This window comes from Crassostrea angulata, chromosome 9 (genome assembly GCF_025612915.1).
Source record: "Crassostrea angulata isolate pt1a10 chromosome 9, ASM2561291v2, whole genome shotgun sequence".
Classification (NCBI taxonomy): Eukaryota; Metazoa; Mollusca; class Bivalvia; order Ostreida; family Ostreidae; genus Magallana; species Magallana angulata.
This window is the reverse complement of record NC_069119.1, coordinates 26,573,030-26,592,042: the sequence shown is the minus strand read 5'-3', so window position 1 is coordinate 26,592,042 and position 19,013 is coordinate 26,573,030. Positions and strand designations below refer to the sequence as shown.

General features: G+C 33.2%; 1 protein-coding gene across 2 annotated transcripts in view; it reads left to right on the top strand.

Annotated features, from left to right (window-relative positions):
• Positions 1-2,446: 2,446 nt before the first annotated feature.
• Positions 2,447-19,013, top strand: part of LOC128163826 (phosphatidylcholine translocator ABCB4-like) — a 38,399-nt gene continuing 21,832 nt past the window's right edge. Inside the window, exons 1-12 of one of the 2 annotated variants that reach the window (XM_052827495.1) lie at positions 2,447-2,480; positions 5,364-5,472; positions 10,561-11,107; positions 12,155-12,309; positions 14,231-14,497; positions 14,871-15,042; positions 15,408-15,532; positions 16,058-16,235; positions 16,563-16,787; positions 17,546-17,671; positions 18,175-18,378; positions 18,750-18,920. In XM_052827495.1, coding sequence (XP_052683455.1) covers positions 10,859-11,107; positions 12,155-12,309; positions 14,231-14,497; positions 14,871-15,042; positions 15,408-15,532; positions 16,058-16,235; positions 16,563-16,787; positions 17,546-17,671; positions 18,175-18,378; positions 18,750-18,920 — 1,872 coding nt within the window. In that variant the 5' untranslated portion in view covers positions 2,447-2,480; positions 5,364-5,472; positions 10,561-10,858. Of the gene's footprint in view, positions 2,481-4,437; positions 4,657-5,363; positions 5,473-10,560; positions 11,108-12,154; positions 12,310-14,230; positions 14,498-14,870; positions 15,043-15,407; positions 15,533-16,057; positions 16,236-16,562; positions 16,788-17,545; positions 17,672-18,174; positions 18,379-18,749; positions 18,921-19,013 lie in introns of those variants that run through there. The other variant, XM_052827496.1, reaches the window with a different exon arrangement.

The window sequence follows — 19,013 nt, the reverse complement described above, 5'->3', positions numbered from 1 at the left end:
GTAACTAAGGCTACATCGTGCGCACTTGCACTCAATGACCTCAGACTTCCACGTAGACTACAGTTACCAAGGCAACCTTTACATATTTGGAAAAGAACAATTTACATACTTTTGTTAACATTTATGGATACTGGTAATTGATTAAATGGTTCAAAAGAAGATGTAAAAGTAAATATATACAATAAAATGCATTCGTGGGTGCTTCCATTCATTCGGACTATGAATAAAGCTAGCATCGCAGATTTTTTTTTTTTTTTACATAATCCGCTAACTCTTTAAAATTAGTTAAGAAAATAAATGTATGTTAGTGAATCCTTATTTGGAAACCTAAGGATTTATCCCATTGCAAATTTATAAAAAGTAAATAGAAAAAAATGTGCCTTATTTTGAGGGTGGGGAAAAATGTTTTAACAATGTCTTAAATACACGAAATATCTACATATTTGAAACCCAAGCAAGAATTGAAAAGAATATGACATTTTAAAGGATTTTTCAATAAAATATTTCCAATTAAATTTACTGTCGATTCTCACCTAGCCGTGCCGATGCGATTTGAATAGCTCATTTGCAATGACTTGAAAAAATACCCTCTGCGATAAAAGTATTTTTCGTTGATTCAAACAATTATATACCGTTTCCCAACCATGTTTCTTATAAGCTTTGGGACACCTAGCTTTTCAGACATTGCTGCGTGGCATAGACATTGACGGCTGAGTGGATGGTCTACACCTCGATCATCATTGCTTCAACATAAAATTTAACATTCTCATTATTTCTTTCTTGGAGTGACTGAAATGTATAGTTTATTCCAAAAGAATAATTTAATCATTATTTATACAAGTATACAAAAAAAATCATAAACGAAGTTGGTGAGCCATCGTGAATCATATTTCCCAGGTATAATGGCTGGACCATTCTTAGTTCATGCAGGAGGATATTCATGCGGCAGGAGTACGGTATCGGGTTCGTTCGCCCTATCCACCTGTTCGCCTTAGTCCGTTCGCTCTAATTATCGTTCGCCCAAATTATCGTTCGCCCTAAACCTCGTTCGCCCCTTTATTTTTATTAATAAACCACATCATAAGTTATTTCATTTACCTTAATAACTGAAAACTTTTATCAATTATTCGTATATTCTATGTTTTTCCTTCATCAAAAAAGACGTACCTGGTATAATTGTAAGATTTTATTGCCGTAAATTGTCGATAACCGTCTTGTTTTTATAATGATCCGCTTGGTGTTTTTTTTAATCAATTAAAGAAATTGAGACCTTGCTTGGCTCATTGAGAAGCTTAGCAGATGATTATCACCTATTCTACTATTTACGTAACGCAAAATAAATACATAAGAAAATTAGATTTAGTAACATTAAAAAAATAAAATAAATCAATTCACAAGTTTTCGTAACGATATAATAATGCCACCGTAAGTCAAATGGTCATTATTTATAGAAGTGGTATTATTTTCATTAATTTATATATATCTTCATAATGTTTAAATTGATCAGAATACACAACAAATATATAAATTAATCCTATATAAAAATAAGGCGAACGGACGCAGTGCGAACGGCGTCAAGAGCGAACGGACCTAGGGCGAACGGAAACTGGAGCGAACGGCGTCAAGGGCGAGCGCGTTTTAGGGCGAACGAACAGCCAATCCAGGAGTACTATATACTAGACATGGCATTTAATATGAATGACAAACCGTTACATTTACAATGTATGATTATACATTTCAAACCAGCAACTGTCATTAAGACAGATATACGTAATTGAAAGGCGTCAAATTTCTTATTGTAAAATATAAAAAACAAACAAACAAAGAAAAAAAAAAAAACAAAAGAAAAAAAACCCAAACAAACAAAGAGAAAAAAAACACTATTTTTTTTTTTTACCTCCCCAAATTAAAAGTTTTTGGTCTGGACCAAAAACGCTTGGCTGGCGAGGATGCTATACATGTATTTTTGTGTTATTACATTGATTTATTTCGTAAAATACCTTGTGGATAGTGCTCATCAATATTTCATACGACTCAACATTTTTTTCTCTGTCCACGCAATCTTATTACAAAATAACCCATGTTTTTTTAATCGCGTGCATGGCTTCAAAGTTTTAAAGAACGGGAAAATGCAATTTTGATTAGAAAGCTCAACTGGGATAAAACCCGGCTATCTTTTGCTTACTAATTTTACCTACGCCGCGATAATGGAACGACTAAAGACCCTAAATGAACCAAAATATGGTTTTGTTGATCCCTTATTGTTTTGATATTATTTATCATATATATCTAATATATGACAACCTTTAATGACATTAAATGTAATTGACGTGAAATGTTATAGATTTTCATGAATTAAATTTTCATAAGTATATTTCAGTTGTTTTTAAAAAAAGGGAAAAAAAATTCTCCAATTAGTAAGATCTTTTGCAGCCGAAGCGACGCAGTGATGGCTCTTTCCTTCATCAACTTTTATTATGGTAAGAAAGGTAAATATGTTTTATTTGCATGAAACATTGCAACATGATTAAGTAACATTAATCAATTCACTAATGAATTATTCGTCCTCTCACCCCCCCCCCCCCCCATATCCCCACCCCCGACAAACACACAAATGAAAAATACATTCAAACGCATAGCGATTTATTCAAATTATTGTTGAGCACCAGTCTGACTAAAGCCCGTCCCTGCTAATATTTTCGCTTATTTGACATATGTACAGTTTATTTATCATTATATCTTTCATAATCAAATGATTTAATGTTGTATGAGTTACATTTTCTAGGTGTGTTTTTCCACCGCAAGCCCACTCAGCATGCTCAGTATAAAATGTTATTTTTATGCAACAACTTTTGGTTAAGAAGTTTTTCTATATGTCTACATGTATAAAAAAATAGTTTGTAAGATTGATCCCCAAGAAGTTTTGGATATACTGAGGGATCAATCTCCGTAACAGTACGGTTCCAGAAAAAGTTGTTAACCAAAAGTTGTTGCATTACACCTATTCTAATGCGGATTTATATCAAAAATTTCAAAATCAAAAATTTTAATTTTTGGCGCTTAAAATTTATATCCCATTTGGGCTATTATATCCTAAACGGGTTATTATATCCCATTTGGCGAAATGGTCCCAGCCTGTATAATACCTATGTTTTGAAGTGAGAACACCCTTGAATACAAAGCATTGAGGCCTAGTGGTAATAGATATGTAACATATGTTGCAAAATCAGTTAAAAATAAAAGTTGAGCATATGGGTTTTGAATTTTGGAAAATCATTGAGACATTGGTCATAATAAAAAAATTGATTGGGATGGGTACAAGTATAATTGTATTTATAGAAAAGCTATTTTATCTCAACATGCTCAATATATGTGATTATATAGAATATTATTATATGGAAAAATCAATTTAAGCAGCTGCAATGGATATTTCCAGCAAGAGTTAAATTAAGAAACTTTGATAGCATTGTCAGTTTGTTTTATATGACTTCAATCTACAAAAAAAAGAAGTCTCGATGGAACAAGATTTAAGTTTTTCTTATAAAATATTTTTAGATAGCTAGGTTTATATTTTGAATTCAAATTCCTCAAATTTTTTTCAACAAAAGAAATCAAATGACAAGTTTGCATACAAAATTGTATGCCCTTATTGGCACCAGGGGAATTTAAAACTACGTGGCACATGACGTAACGGGGAGTAAAGTAGGACTTTTAAACGATACGATATAATTGCATTCTTCCATAGGGAGTAAAGTAAGACTTTTAAACGATATAACTGCGTTCTTCCATGACTATATGACAAAGTGACATTTATTCAACAGAATTTCAATTTGAATTTGATTGATGAAGCAGAAAAGTTATGTTTTTTAGAACTTTACTTAATAGCTACATTAAGCTTAAAAAAGTATATTGAAAAGAAAAAAAAGGAAAATGAGATAGTTTGTAGAAATAACGCTCCTTAACTCATGGTTTAGCTTGAAACGTACAATTTAATTAAAAGTATACACATATATTTATATACACCTTAATATGTCCTTTTTTAAAAGGGACTGGGAAGAAAATCCCAAGTTAAAATATTGAATCAAAGTCTTACTGTACTGGTAAATTAAATCTTGACCCCAATTAAAGCGATAAAGGAAAAATTCTCTTTCTCTCTCTCTTTCTCTCTCTCTCTTCTCTTTCTTTCTCTCTCTCTCTTTCTCTCTTTTCTTTCTCTGTATATATTCATATTTCACCAATGAATATTTTTACAGACCGTCAGGATTAAACTAATTCCTGACATGTGTTCCATTTCCTGACCTTTTTAAACTTAGCAGGTACACGTTGTTTTACATGCGACACTACTGAAGCTAAATTTATAAAAAAGAATTTAATTATAAAAAGAAAATTGAAAAAAGTCATGCATGGTTTGTTCTGGCCTGGTTCATGCCATGCAGGTATTGACCTAGATTAAGACCTCCATTGTGGTCACCCATGGACGAATGAACTTTTGCTCTTCCAGCCTGTTACTTAAAGAGACTAAGTACATACATAGCTAGTATATATATTCTTGATGTAAACAAGGAAAGCGTGTGACTGACGGATGTGTAACTCGTTCAGCATTTACTACGACTCCGCTTTTACTCTGACAACAGTGTGTTTCTTTACTTATATGTGGTGAGTTTCTATACTGTCAATAGGTAATTTTGAATCGTAACATTTATTTTTTTTTACCTGTGTATGGCCATTAAGGACATATAACTAGGTCGTCTGTATATTGTTTGATCAAATGCCGGTCGCTTTCTTTTTAAAGACCTGTACGGGTTAAAGTTATGAAACTGAAGTTTATTCATCACTCGGGGGTTTTGGAGCATTTACTCGCATGCATGCATCATATGATTTGCAAGATTTCTAATAATTTTTAAAGATCACTGAGGTTTTTATAATTTATCATATATAAGTCTCAAAAAAAAATCATGTGTCTTTACAAGTGGGCTCTGATTAATAAAAATGTGTATATTTATGAATATAATGTAACACTTGGTGTTAACCCAATTGTAAATTGGAAATAATAGAATCATTTTAACAGGAGCTTAGACTTTGGGTAGTTGTGTCAAACAGTAATGTGGCATGTCTATTTCAGTGCTGGCCACCAAGCTTTGGCTCTTTAAAATCAATGAGATTTGTCTGGCTTTTGAGCTAGTGTCATTTTTAACTTGTTTTGACTCAAGAAAACGATAGTAACATCCTGCTGAAAGTCCAAGGTCTTGTTTATAAAATGGTTCTAATATTTGTATGAACGTCTCTCGAATGTATGTCTATATATAAATGTAGCAATATATTTAATTACTGATACATTTGTTTATGTTGTGTTAACTTTCCAGGAAATTGACGTATTAAATGAGAGGATATTGGATCACTCTGAAGATCAATTGACGATATATAATTAACCCAAATAATTAAGAATGGGATGCTGTAATTATCATGTCTGAGGTAAGTGACAGCAATGGCTACACACAAAGTATTTATTTGTCAGTTTCTAAATCAGTTTAACTGTTGGTTGTAACAAACAATTTTTTAAATGTACGGTAAACAAAATATGTGAACAACTTTTGATTCGATCAAGTTATCTGAAGTGATCTTTTAATGGAAATTTGAAGACCATCTCGGGTTAATTAGCACAATTTTTGTAAAGAACTGAATAGCCCTAGGCCTTTTATGGTTATAATTAGTATTTCAAACTAGTATTCAAAAGTATTTGTTGCTCCAAATGGGAGTAAACAAGCCTCTAAATTAGTGTAACATGCTTCTTTATTTATGATTATGTACTATCATAATTATGGTAGTTATAAATAGAGGTAAAACAGGACATGACTAGTCTGTCAGTGTTAGTGTATATTAGTGTCCCGACTCACTACACATTACTGTAAAACACTGTTATAGCAAACACGCTTTCAATGAATTAATGCTTACAGCAAAGTGTGCTTTTCATTCCCTGTGTCTTTAATTACATGTTGTAAATTTTGACGGGTTACCGGTATAATGAATTATGCTTTTAACGAAACAAAATCGGCCGTCCCTGGCAATTCGTTAAGTATATTAAGCGTGTTTTGCCTGTATATACGTCGTTTACATTCATGTTGCAATTTAACATACATGTGTGTACATGCATGTATTAAAATATTTTTCAAAAATTTGTATAATATTGTCTCCCAACTTACTGAAAAACGTAGCATTTTCTCGTAATTCTACAATTGCTAACCAATTTTCTTTTCAATTATTTTTTAAAAATGGCTCAATCAATCAAAGCTTAGCTTTGACCCTATTTTAAATTTATTTCTAGAAGTTGAAAAGTTGACCTATTGTAAAACTCAGTGGTTGGGTGAAATCTAATACCTGCCACTGTATGAGATTTATAAGCAACCGTGATAAAGGTACAATGATATGCAAGACTGATGTATTTTTAAACAGTGGCTTTCAAGGGGCTGAGGGTCATACCACCAATAAATATCAATGAATTCAAGTATTGTTCAACTTATCGTTAATGATGTCCATTTCACTTTTGATATATGTAGCCTTAACCATATATTTTTCGAATTTTAGCATTCTATGTTACAAATAATGAAAGAACAAGAGGGAGAGAAAGCTTGAGAGAGAGAGAGAGAGAGAGAGAGAGAGAGAGAGAGAGAGAGAGAGAGAGAGAGAGAGAGAGAGAGAGAGCGAGCATATAAAACACTTTTGTAATTTCTTTATTAAGTCAAGGGGACATGTGTTGTAAGAAAATATTCCAGCAAAATTAAAGTCTTGAGTTTGAAATGATTTTGAAATATGTCGTGCTGGTTAGTGGTAACAGTATGACTGCTATTATTTGATTAAGACCCCTTCTGAATCAATTCTTTTTTATTTTTCCAAACCACCACCTCCTCTTGTTTGCACCTGATTCAAAATCTAGAAAATAGATGTGTGTATTGGGTGTGGTATTTTATTAAAACTATTAATAGTAATAATGATGTTTATTCTAAAATTACATGTAGAATAGAAAGTGGAATTCAAGTGATTTAGAACCATTTTAACAAGAGCTTGGACTTTGGGTAGTTGTCTCAAACAGCAATGTGACGTAGGCCTGTCTATTTCATTGCTGGCCACTCAGCCATGGTTCTTTGAAATCAACAAGATTTGTCAAGTTTTTGAGCTAAGACTACGCAACCAGTGCATATTTCGCTTGAAACCGCATTATTTTAATTTGTTTTGATGCAAGAAATAGATAGCTAAGCCCTACTGAAAGTCCAAGGTCTTGTTAAAATGGTATTTATGGATCACTTTCAGTGGTATCAATTATGATAATATTTGTACATATAAAGACCTGAAAACACAGGAAATTCACTTGAGACATTACAATAGGGTCACAGGAAATCTTCAGGAATTTCTTTTGCTGACCTGAAAAAAAAATAATAAATGTTTCTTGCATTAAGAAACCTCCTTCATTTAAATTCTGAACTAACAGCCCATATGCTATAGTCGATCAGATTTATTAATGTTTTAACAAAGTCCTTTTCATAAATTATCCATGCAGATCTTAAAAAAATAATATAGCCACTCTGTGCTTGTGTGTCTAATTCAGCTATTATAATAAAGTTCTATATTTTGACTCTGTGTTAGGACATGAATACGGTAAGTTATTTATGTTAACAGCGGATTTCTTATAGCTTAGGACTGTGTCTTGATATACAGTGTATTTTACAACCATGCAGTGTTAATGTTCTTTTTTGCGTCTTATTGGGGTCAGGCGTTCTATATTTTGACACCGTGTAGTTATTTAATTCGTAAATCGCCTTGCGTCAGCTGTGTGAATGTGGGTTGGCACATTGCATTCATTCTACTTTCTCACCTCGCTGACGTGAGGCTTTAATTGTGTCAAAATAAAGAAAAACCCCAGCTATTCTTGCTTCATTATTTTATTTTTTATACTGAGTACCCTTCAATGAATTAACTCTTTATAGATAAACCAGGTATGATCACTGGTGTTCAATTTAGTTTAACGGTACATATTTACTGTACAAAAAAAATGTGGAAAAAAAGGCATCAAAAAAGGTATAAAATGCGATACCAGCTAGTATATGTATGTAAATCTATATATTTAAGCTAAGTACAAAGTCCAACTGAAAAGGTTTATACAAACAGTGAAAAATTTTTTTTTATTTTGACTTATTATAAATCAATAGAACTAACAAATCTTATGTCAGAGAGATAAAACAAGTTACGCTTATCTGAGACTGTTACGCAATTAAAAGGCCATGCATCCTTAAAAAAATCTTTTTTGCAATTGCCGCCAGGGGGTTTCTAAACCCAGAAGGGAGGTAGAGAATTTTTTTAATTTTTCAAACTGGAAGTTCAGCTGATTAAAAATTGGTAAGAAATAAAAATCTGAGTGAACTTCTAACTTTATATGTAAACATTGTACAATGAAAAAAAGCAAAAAAAATCAAATATTCTTAATTTTTTGCTTATAAAATGTTATCGGGGTGGGGGGTATTTCAATGAGGCGGGAGGCAATTCCAGACCAACAATAATTTTATTTTGGCCTTATTCATATATATATTAAATGAAATCTTGAGCAAGCTACAATTAGTGAGTGTAGCTAAATTTTATTCTCCTAGGGTGAGAGATGGAGAGATGGAAAGATTCTGTGTCTTTATTAATATCAAAGAAAAAAACCATGCATTTAGCTTGATGATCAAATTATTTTTCAATATATTTTTTTTCTATAACATGTCAGTAAAAAAAAACAATTTGTATACATATAGCTCTGATGTGAAAATTTTCAAATCAAATTGAGATACAAATACATTCATGTACAGCACTGTATGTGCTAAGAAACAAAGTAAAATTATCCTGCCTTAAATAACTAAGTACCGGTACGCTGTCTACAAGTTTCAGTTTGTATGATTCTGATCGAGTCTGCATGTGCCAGACCACTCATGCTTTGAAGTTGACTCACAATAGTATTCGCAATGAGAAAAGGGTTTGTAAAAGGAAATAATTTTATCTGGGTCAATTAATTTTGACAAACCAATTTTAAGTTTCTATAATTATGAACATCAAATTTATATGTTAAACTTCCCTTTGATTGCTAAGAATGTGTATACTAAAATGGGTACACATGCACTATTTCATGTATTTCATAATTATCCTCTTTTTCGGGCATTCTCATTTTTTTTTATCTGTGGCTATGTAAATGAATTTTACATTCGTAATTCGAGAAATTACAAATATATGTAAATGACATGATTGTAATAGATTTTAATAGTTGATATTTGGGAGCTAGATGGGTGTCTGAAATATTCATTTACTGCATGGTTTGGGTATTTTTTTTAAAAATTTTTTAATTTCTCCTCCCTCCCTAAAAAAAAGTGAGCAAAATAGATTTGCTTTTTTTTTTTTTTTTTTGGTAGATTATTACGCCACATTTTGTTTCCATTCCAGTTTCTCACCTCTGTTCTCCATGTAAAGGCCCAGGCAGGTGGTCGTGATAAAATTGACGTGCATTCATGCATAAATCATGCATATATAAACATGCTTTAGTACATTAATATCGTAAATTTTCAAGAGCTGGTTTAGAATTATACTGTACATATGCATGTATATATTAAGTACTGTTAGTGACATAGTGTGTATAAGAATAAATTTGTGGAAAAAATGCTGGGAAAACCGATTATTGTGAAATTTTATAGATAAAATATATGCAACAATGAGGAATAATTAAACTACTGGATGGTAATGATACAATTTATTTAATACTCTTATTAAGCTTTTTGATATAATGGGGTTTCGTCGATAGTCATTCATTTAATGAAAATCAGAGTTTGGCCTACACTTTCTAGGATACATTAATTCGTGGACTATTATGAAACCATTAAATGGAGAAATATTAATGTGTTGTGATAGAAATTGCACTTTGATGAACAGTGAATTCTGTGAATCAGCTCATCAAGGAAATCCACAAATAATTGGTATTTTTAAAACAAATATTGAAATCAATTACCACAGAATCTTAATTTTTTTTTTTAATGTAAAATCAGATATAAATTTAAGAAATTTAAAAGAGATAGGATGAATGGGAGAATTTACCGCAAATTGGATTAAGCTTTTATATTGACAGAACAAACGGATAAATGTTAACTGATTTATTACATAGAACTGAAAAAGGGTAGAGTAGAGATGTCTATATATATAAGAGGCCAGACCTAACATTCCTTAAGAGACCTAATACTTTCTCATAAATCAAACCTTATAGATACTAAAGACCTACACGTAAGAAGATAGTCTCCCTGGTATGTTGTATGACATTTAGTTTTTTCATAAAACATTTGTAGGAATTTAATTAAGGTAGGTTAACCCTTTAAATAAGCTCATGCAATCTGAACGGTCGTCACTGAGTTTGAGCCTCATGAGTTGTGGCCATTCCTCCTCTTCTTTTACAAGTGCTAATATTTATAGATTCCTTTATCTATATTTTTTTTTTCACTAGACCTATATAAGGATCAGGATGATGTAATTTCTTGTTGTTTTTTTTATTTGCAGGGAAATTTTCCTAAGCACCATGAAGAGTTGGAATTTAGAACATAGTGATTCTGAATCATCAGTCTAATAGGTGGAAATTCAGCCGCAAAGTTTAAGATAATATTGAAATTAGTGTTTGTGTGCGCAATTTGCCAGCTAGTGTTAACTGAGATATATCTTCATTATTATAGCTCTTCCGACGATTAGATTAGAATTGTTACAGCAAGTTCTACATAAACACTATATGTAATTATATATACATAATTATATACAAGTGTCAAATCTGGGAGATTTTTAATTAATATTAAAAAAAAAAAAAATGGAGCAACAAAATACGACACTAACAGCTAAAGACATCCAGATGGACGAAAAGATTCCGATTCAAAACGGAGAGCACGTCCACCAAAACGGAGAAAGCGGGAAACAAAATGGAGTCTCGGAAAACGGAGTGCCTGCGGAACCCAAGAAAGGCCAGGCCACGGTTACGATAAACCCGGAGGTCAAAGTGAGGACGGTGAATAAAGAGAAACAGAAGGAGAAAGTTCAACAAATCGGGTTCTTTACTCTGGTCAGTACTTGACTTTTATGATAGTAGATTTATTATCGAGTTTATTATCTAGATGCATCACTCTTATTAAGTACTAGCAGTTATATGGCATTGTTAACGTTATTTTTAACTCCTATCTGAATGTACATATTACATAGTTATATCCACGGTTATATATAAATTTTTACACCAAGACTCATGTATAATATACATTCAAAGTTAGTTGCTCCCCATGTGAGTTTAGTTTCATATGAATTTTAGGTATCGGGCACTATTGCCTATGTATATATAGACACGTGAATGCAGCAATCTAAAAAAATTGATGAAATTTACAAAAAATTTCATACATATGTGTTTTAAATTACTATCAGTCTGTAATGTAGAATAAGTGATTAACAGATCTATAATGAAATGTCCAAAGCACATCCAAGAGAGATAACTCTGGAAAAACTGAGTAGAATGTATATTATGTATAAGCAGAAAATTTCCTGAATTTTCAAAGAGCTGTTGAATATAAATCTAAACATAAAATCTAGTAAAACAACTTAATTGGTTACAGCGAAGAACATGCACGCTTATAACAAATTCACACTTACAACTTCAATCTTGTAAATGTATTACGGTCTTATCAGATAAAACAAATTGTGTTGATAACAAATCAAAATTTCCTGTCCAATGTGCTTTGTTATGACCATGTTTCATAGTACTGATGCAGATGGGCAGAATACATTGTACATTAAGGGGGTATAAAAGAAAAGAGACCAGCTAGGGATCAATTTTACAAAATAAGCCTTAAATCTTTTTGATGTCATGAATTTTATAGATATGGCCTACTATCTTCTTTAATGTATTGTTTCAGAGAAAATGAAATGTCTAAAGCACATTCAAGAGAGATAACTCCGTAAAATTATTCTATCAGAATTTATACTTTTACAAGTTTTAGGTAGCTTGATATGGAAAATGCCATTGTCAAGCATTTGTAAGTTAATTGATGCAGGTCATAGCTCTTGTTAAATGCAGCCATGGACATTATAATTTAAGATAATAATAATCTTGTGCCTTTTTCAGTTCCGATATGGGAGTCTGTTTGATAAGATTATTTTGGCCGTGGGGATATTGTGCGCCATGGGGACGGGATGTGCCACGCCCATCAACTTCTTTGTGTACGGAGATCTGGCCAATTACTTCATTTTGTACGACATCGCCAAGGGAACGAACTTCAGGTATAGCTTCAATTTATCACACTGTAACAATTAATTAACTTATTGCTAAACTACAGTTGTTTTATATCAATATCAATTAAAGTACATCTGAATCAAATTCAAAATACCGTATAACGGGTATTTTTTATTTGCTGCTAATTTTTACTAATTTTTACGAGTTATACATGTATAAACCCGTAAAAATTATACGCGTAAATTTTCACAGAAGTAAAAAAACACCGCACGTAAATTTCTACATCGTACGTATAAGAGTAATGTTCATGACCTTCAGCTCAGTCCCTGACGGATGTACATGTACATGTACATGTAGGTATATTTGGGCGTTTTTGGTCAGGTGGTGATAACAGTTCAGATCTTTCAGTCAGTCTTGAGTATTTTTTAAAACTACGTATAAATCTACGTTAGTAGCTAGATGTCTTTTTTGGTTGGGAGAGGAAGAAAGAGAGAAAAATTTTTGAAATGGAGTTTCTTTCTTTTTTTCTCGGTAAATCGAACTGAGACGAGCACATGGTGTACATCAATGATGATACCCAGATAAATAGGAATAAGTAAAGTGTATATCACATATGAAATAAAGGTAAATGTATAAAGTAAGGATGTCAACGAGTACCCGGTTAACCGGGTACTCGATCGAACGTCAGAGTATTGAATACTAAAATCAGTACTCGGATGTTTTTTTAATATTTCTTAGTTTATTTAATAATGCATTAAAATATCGGTTTTAAAACTTAAAACGTCCATTGCACTTGTACATATAGTTATTAGGATTTCCTACCCCTCTAAATATGCTAAATGACCGTTATCGCCTGTGGCAGTGTTTATATAGTAATTATCGTGACCAAGCACCTGTTACCTAGCTTTTCTCACCTTTGGATGTCTTTGACCCTTATTTTTTGGCTTACTTTAATGATTTGTTTTCACTGAACATCGTCGTTTATATAGTCTATTATATAAATTAGATAGCACACAGTAGAGAAATTGAACAGACCTAAACTTCAAAGGTCTGGAAATATTTTAAAAGAACTGAAGATTCAAAAAACGTAAAATATCAGCTGTGTGAGTAAACTAGCTTATTCTATACGGGGGGAACAACAAACATGTTAAATCACATTTGTCTTAAACATAAGGAGGAATTTCTACAAATACAAGTTTCTACAGTTATCAATGTACTTGTTCATATTTATTTACACTCTTATCGAGTACCCGGGTACTCGATCGGAAAAACGTCCGAGTAACTGAGTACTAAAAATTGACCAATTTGACATCCCTAGCTATAAATATAAGGAATCGTTAACAGAAAAACGATTTTCTGATTTGTATATGTATGTGTCAACTGTAACAAAGTCACGGTGAAATTTCCACATTTTACCACAGATGATTTTAATTTTTACGGACATGTCCAATTCGTAAAAAAATACCGCGTAAAAATTCAAATCACCCTATTTTATGACAAATTCGTAAAAAATTACAGCAGTAAAAATTACCCGTTATACGGTATAATCACCTATTTTTTTAAATTTTAAAAATTTCTAAATGCTATTAAATACTGTGGGTACATTTAAGCTGATTGACATTGCCTGTGGAGAAAAAAAGAAACTTATTTTTAAGGATCATGAAACAATCTTAGTCCTAAGTCAAAAATTGTACACTCTCTTACTCTCTTAATTAAGAATACTGACAAAATTGATATTCTATTAAAAGTGTCTTAATATAAAGTTGTACCTTACAAATTTCAGTCTCCATATTATTATAAACAATCATTTTATGATTGACTGAAATTTTGACTTAAGACTAAAATTGCTTACCGGTAATGATCCTGAGGCCTGCATTTTTCTACCTGACCTTGTTAGTTGTGGCAGTGCCTTAAAAAAAAAAAGAAATTTTTTTTTGGCCTTAATTTTTCTACTTTAATGTTTTGCAGTGACACAAACCTTACCACACAAGTTAGTCGCGAGGAACTACTGAAGAGTCTTGATATCTTAGACATTGCAAAGGAGCATGCCCTGTACTTTTGTCTGATCGCGATTGGTGCCTTCACGCTCGGTTTCACCAGCATCTTCTGTTTCACTGTGTCCGCAGAAAGACAGATCCGGGTCATCCGGAAGCTTTTCTTTCGCTCCATCATGCGCCAGGACATGGAGTGGTTTGATACACACGAAAGCAGTGAATTAAGCACACGGTTTTCAGAGTAAGAATGCATGCAGAGTTTTGTAAAAAGAAATTTGCACTTAAACAGTAAAAAAATGTATTTATTGGTAAATAAAGGACAAATATCTACTTGTAAAATATGACTAAGGGGTAAGAATTTATATTCTTGAAAAAATTTGAAGTGTGATAGTCAGACCAGTTTCATTGCATGTGTTGAGTGCCTGATAGCTCAGTTGATATGTATACAGGGTTGGCTCTAAAAAATTGAAGTTAAAGGAAGAAATGAAAAGGTAGAGGGAGGTCTAGGACCTGTGTACAAATCCTGGTCTGGCCCATCGTTATTTCTACCATCCCATCACATTAGCAACTCTTTTAACATTTTTCATGTTAATTTCTGGGTGTTTTTTTTCCAGAGATATGCATTTGATATATGACGGCATGGGAGACAAGATAGCCACATTTTTCCAGTGGACGACCACGTTTGTGGTCTCTTTCATCATCGCGTTCATCTCTGGGTGGAAGCTGGCCCTAGCTACCGTCGCATTCTGTCCCCTCATCATTTTAATCGGTGGGACATTGACCAGGGTAAGGGAAGTGTACTATTCTGGTTTTTTATCATTTTAAGTTGAACGCCCATTTATCAGGGTTTTTGTTGTTAGGAAGGTGAGAATGTTTGACAAAGTACTAAACAAGAGAACAATTTGTATTGGTTGTACAGTTTTCAAAAATTTGTTTATCCTTGAAACTTTGTATTACAAAATCAACAAATTTGGTGCCAACAGATATTATTTAAACTTTAGTGTAGATACATTAAAGTAAAGCTAAAGCCAGTGCTTATATTATGAATTCATAATTGTATATGCAAGTTTTATTCTCACAAGTCACAAAAAAGTATTATAACTCTTTTGTTAACATTTCACCTTTCATCGCCTGTATTCTGTTGATTACAGTGGGTGCGTAATTTGTCGGGAGAGGAGTCGCAGGCCTACGCCAGTGCGGGGTCGGTAGCAGAGGAAGTGTTCTCAGCCATCAGAACGGTAACCGCCTTCAACGGGCAGGAGAAGGAGTGTAAACGGTAATTATGATTGTAAAGGAGTGTAAACGGTGATTGTAAAGAAGTGTAAATGGTAATTGTGATTGTAAAGGAGTGTAAAGGGTGGTGGTTGTAAAGGAGTGCAAATGGTAATTATGATTGTAAAGGAGTGTAAACGGTTATAGTGATTGTAAAGGGTGGTGGTTGTAAAGAAGTGTAAATGGTACTTCCTATCTCAGAGGAGTGTAAATGGTGCAGAACTTGAAGCATTCTTCTACTCAAAATCAAAACAGTACATTAATTGTATGATAATTGAAAATAAAGTCAGTCATGTAAATGATAATTCTTGAGAATAAAAGAAAATTATATTCAGAATCTGAATTGAAAATCTAAAGTCCATTTTTTTATTCTGTTTGACATGTGCATAGTGAATTTTCACATTTTGTTTTGCTTGCTCTATAAATGATTGAGAGTAACAAAGAAAACAACTAGAAAACACAGAGAAATATACCTATAAATTGAAATCAATCATCTTTAGTCCGTCAATGTTTTGATTCTGTTCCACAGGTATAATGCCAACCTGATGCACGCCAAAAATAATGCAGCCAAAAAGGGGGTGGTGCTGGGTCTGACGGTCAGTGCCTTTTGGTTCTTGATCTTTTCTGCACTCAGTGTGGCGTTTTACTATGGAGTCAAACTCATGCAAGACCCTGATGAGGATTTCGACCCAGGGGACACCCTCACTGTAAGTTTAATGTCTTGTCAGGGTTACGGGTTAACATCTTGTGATATCTACAGGTTAACATCTTTTGATGTCTACAGTTTAACATCTTTTGATATTTACAGTTTAGCATCTTGTGACATCTACAGTATAATATCTTGTGATATCTATAGTTTAGTATTTGATATATACAGGTTAACATCTTGTGATACAGTTTAGTATCTTGTGATATCTATAGTTTAACATTGTTTGATGTTGAAAGTTTAACATCTTTTGATTTCTACATTCTTCACAGCTGCTCCTAAGAGTGACAAGAAAAAACTCACTCCATTGCTGGCTTTTCTTTTACAGGTGTTCTTGGGGGTGATGATTGGTTCCATGTCTCTGGGTCACGCCTTCCCCACCCTGGAAATCATCGCTAATGCTCGCGGGGCGGCCACCCAAGTATTCTCCATCATCGAACAGAAATCGAAGATAAATTATGAGCAGGAAGGGGGCAGGAAGCTAGAGAAGATGGAGGGGAACATCAAGTTCCGAGGTGTCCATTTCCGTTATCCCGCTCGACCCAACATTCCTGTAAGTTGAAATGCCAGTAATACACCAAATTTATTTCGAAAGTGTATAAGATAGTTTTGCAAGGTTTGTAATAGCTATTTGAGAGAAGAATTATATGTGTAAAATAGTTTGATCAAATAAAAAAAAATTTAAATCACAAAACATCAGATATATAACTGATTTAGGATCTCTTATCTCAGGTTTAATTCAAACATAGTGTTTGTTTATTTTTATGCCCCCCTTCGCTTTGCTGCTTTGCTGCTGTCGGTCGGTCAGTCCACCAACAGTTTCCGCTCATTTTCTTTGCAGAGAATGAACATATTGAAATGAAATTTGGTATCCAGGTTTATATTGATAATATCTAGGTCAAGTTCGATAATGGGTACGATCGAGCAATTTTCGACAGAGTTATGGCCCTTGGACGTAGAAAAATTCCAGTTATTTGCATTTTCCACTCATTTTTTTTGCAGAGGATGAACATATTGAAATGAAATTTGGTATACAGGTTTATCATGATAATATCTAGGTCAAGTTCGATTTTGGGTATGATAGAGCAATCTTCAACAGAGTTATGGCCTTTGTACTTAGAAAAATTCCAAATATTTGCAGTTTACATTAATTTTTTTGGTGGATGTTTCCAAGGGAGGGGGGCATAAGTGTTTCACAAACATCTCTTGTTTAAATTAAGTTAACTTAGATTATAGTTGTTTGGCCTGCCTTGTTTTGCCATGTCGCAGAGGATGTTTGAAGCTTATTTGATGTGTTTTGCCTGTTCACAGATTCTACAAGGCATCGATTTGGATGTACAGAAGGGACAAACCGTAGCATTAGTTGGATCATCAGGCTGCGGTAAAAGTACCATTATCCAACTGTTACAGAGATTCTATGATCCCGAGGAAGGGCAGGTAACTCTAGAAGGATTTGCTAATTATGACATAAATAACTGCATTACCTTATGTTTATTTGAAATCCTTCCGTAGCATTGTAAATTGATATTAAGTTACTGTCTTGTAAAGTGTTATGTTCAATTTTCTAACATATTTTTCAATTATGAATAGTTAACTACTTGTTAATTCTATTGCAAATCATTAGGTCCATGATGCAAAACTTTGTAGATTTTTAAGTTACATAGAATGGTTAAGTATTGATATTAGTCTACATTTTTTCATTGAACTGACAGTCATTTATGAGTTCAGCCAATCAAAAAAGAGAATTTAGTTCAATGTTTTATTAATAAAAAGAAAAGATATTAATGTTTTACTTTATTTTTTTTTTACCAAAATTGCCTCTCATGATCTTTCACCTGCATCAACTACAGCAGTATTGCACAACTGCTTATGCGTATTGCATAATGGAAAAAATTCTTACTTGTATGTCATTTGAATAAACTATACTTTTTACCTGACAGTTGAGTGTGGACGACGTTGACGTCAAGGAGATGAACTTGACCTGGCTGCGCCAGCAGATTGGTGTGGTCAGCCAGGAACCGGTTCTGTTCGGTACCACCATCGCCGAGAACATCCGCTACGGACGAATTGATGTAACGCAGGGGGAGATAGAACAGGCCGCTAAGGAGGCCAATGCCCACACATTTATAAAGGAACTCCCACAGGTCTGAAATTATTGACATTGACCACTAAGGGTGAATGTTTGGTCACATTTTATGGTTTATTTAAAGAATCAAGAATGAATGTTGGGTCACAATTAGAATATGAATGTTTCATTGGAATTTATTTAAAATTAACCACTTAATGAATTTTTGCTTGCTTCCAAAGAGTGAATATTTTGGTCGCAATTTACCGGTATTTAAATCAACCAAAGAGTTAATGTGTTGTCACAATGATCTAAAATAAAGATGAAAGTCAGAGTGAATTTTTGCCTTTTTTGAATGTTGAAGTATGGTCATTATTTAAAATGAAGGCTAACTGAAATAGTATTGGATTGCAAATTAGATAACTGGTAAGCTATGGAATTCCTTTACAGGGCTATGAGACTTTGGTGGGGGACAGGGGAGCCCAGCTGAGTGGGGGACAGAAGCAGAGAATCGCCATCGCGCGGGCCCTGGTCAGAAACCCCAAGATCTTACTCCTGGATGAGGCAACCTCGGCATTGGATAATGAGAGCGAGGCGGTGGTGCAGAAAGCCTTGGAAAGGGTATGTCAAAAAGTTGCTCTAAAAAATGATTGATATCATATAGGCAGAAAAGTTTCTTTTGTAGGAAATTAATTAAGATTCTTCATGATATCC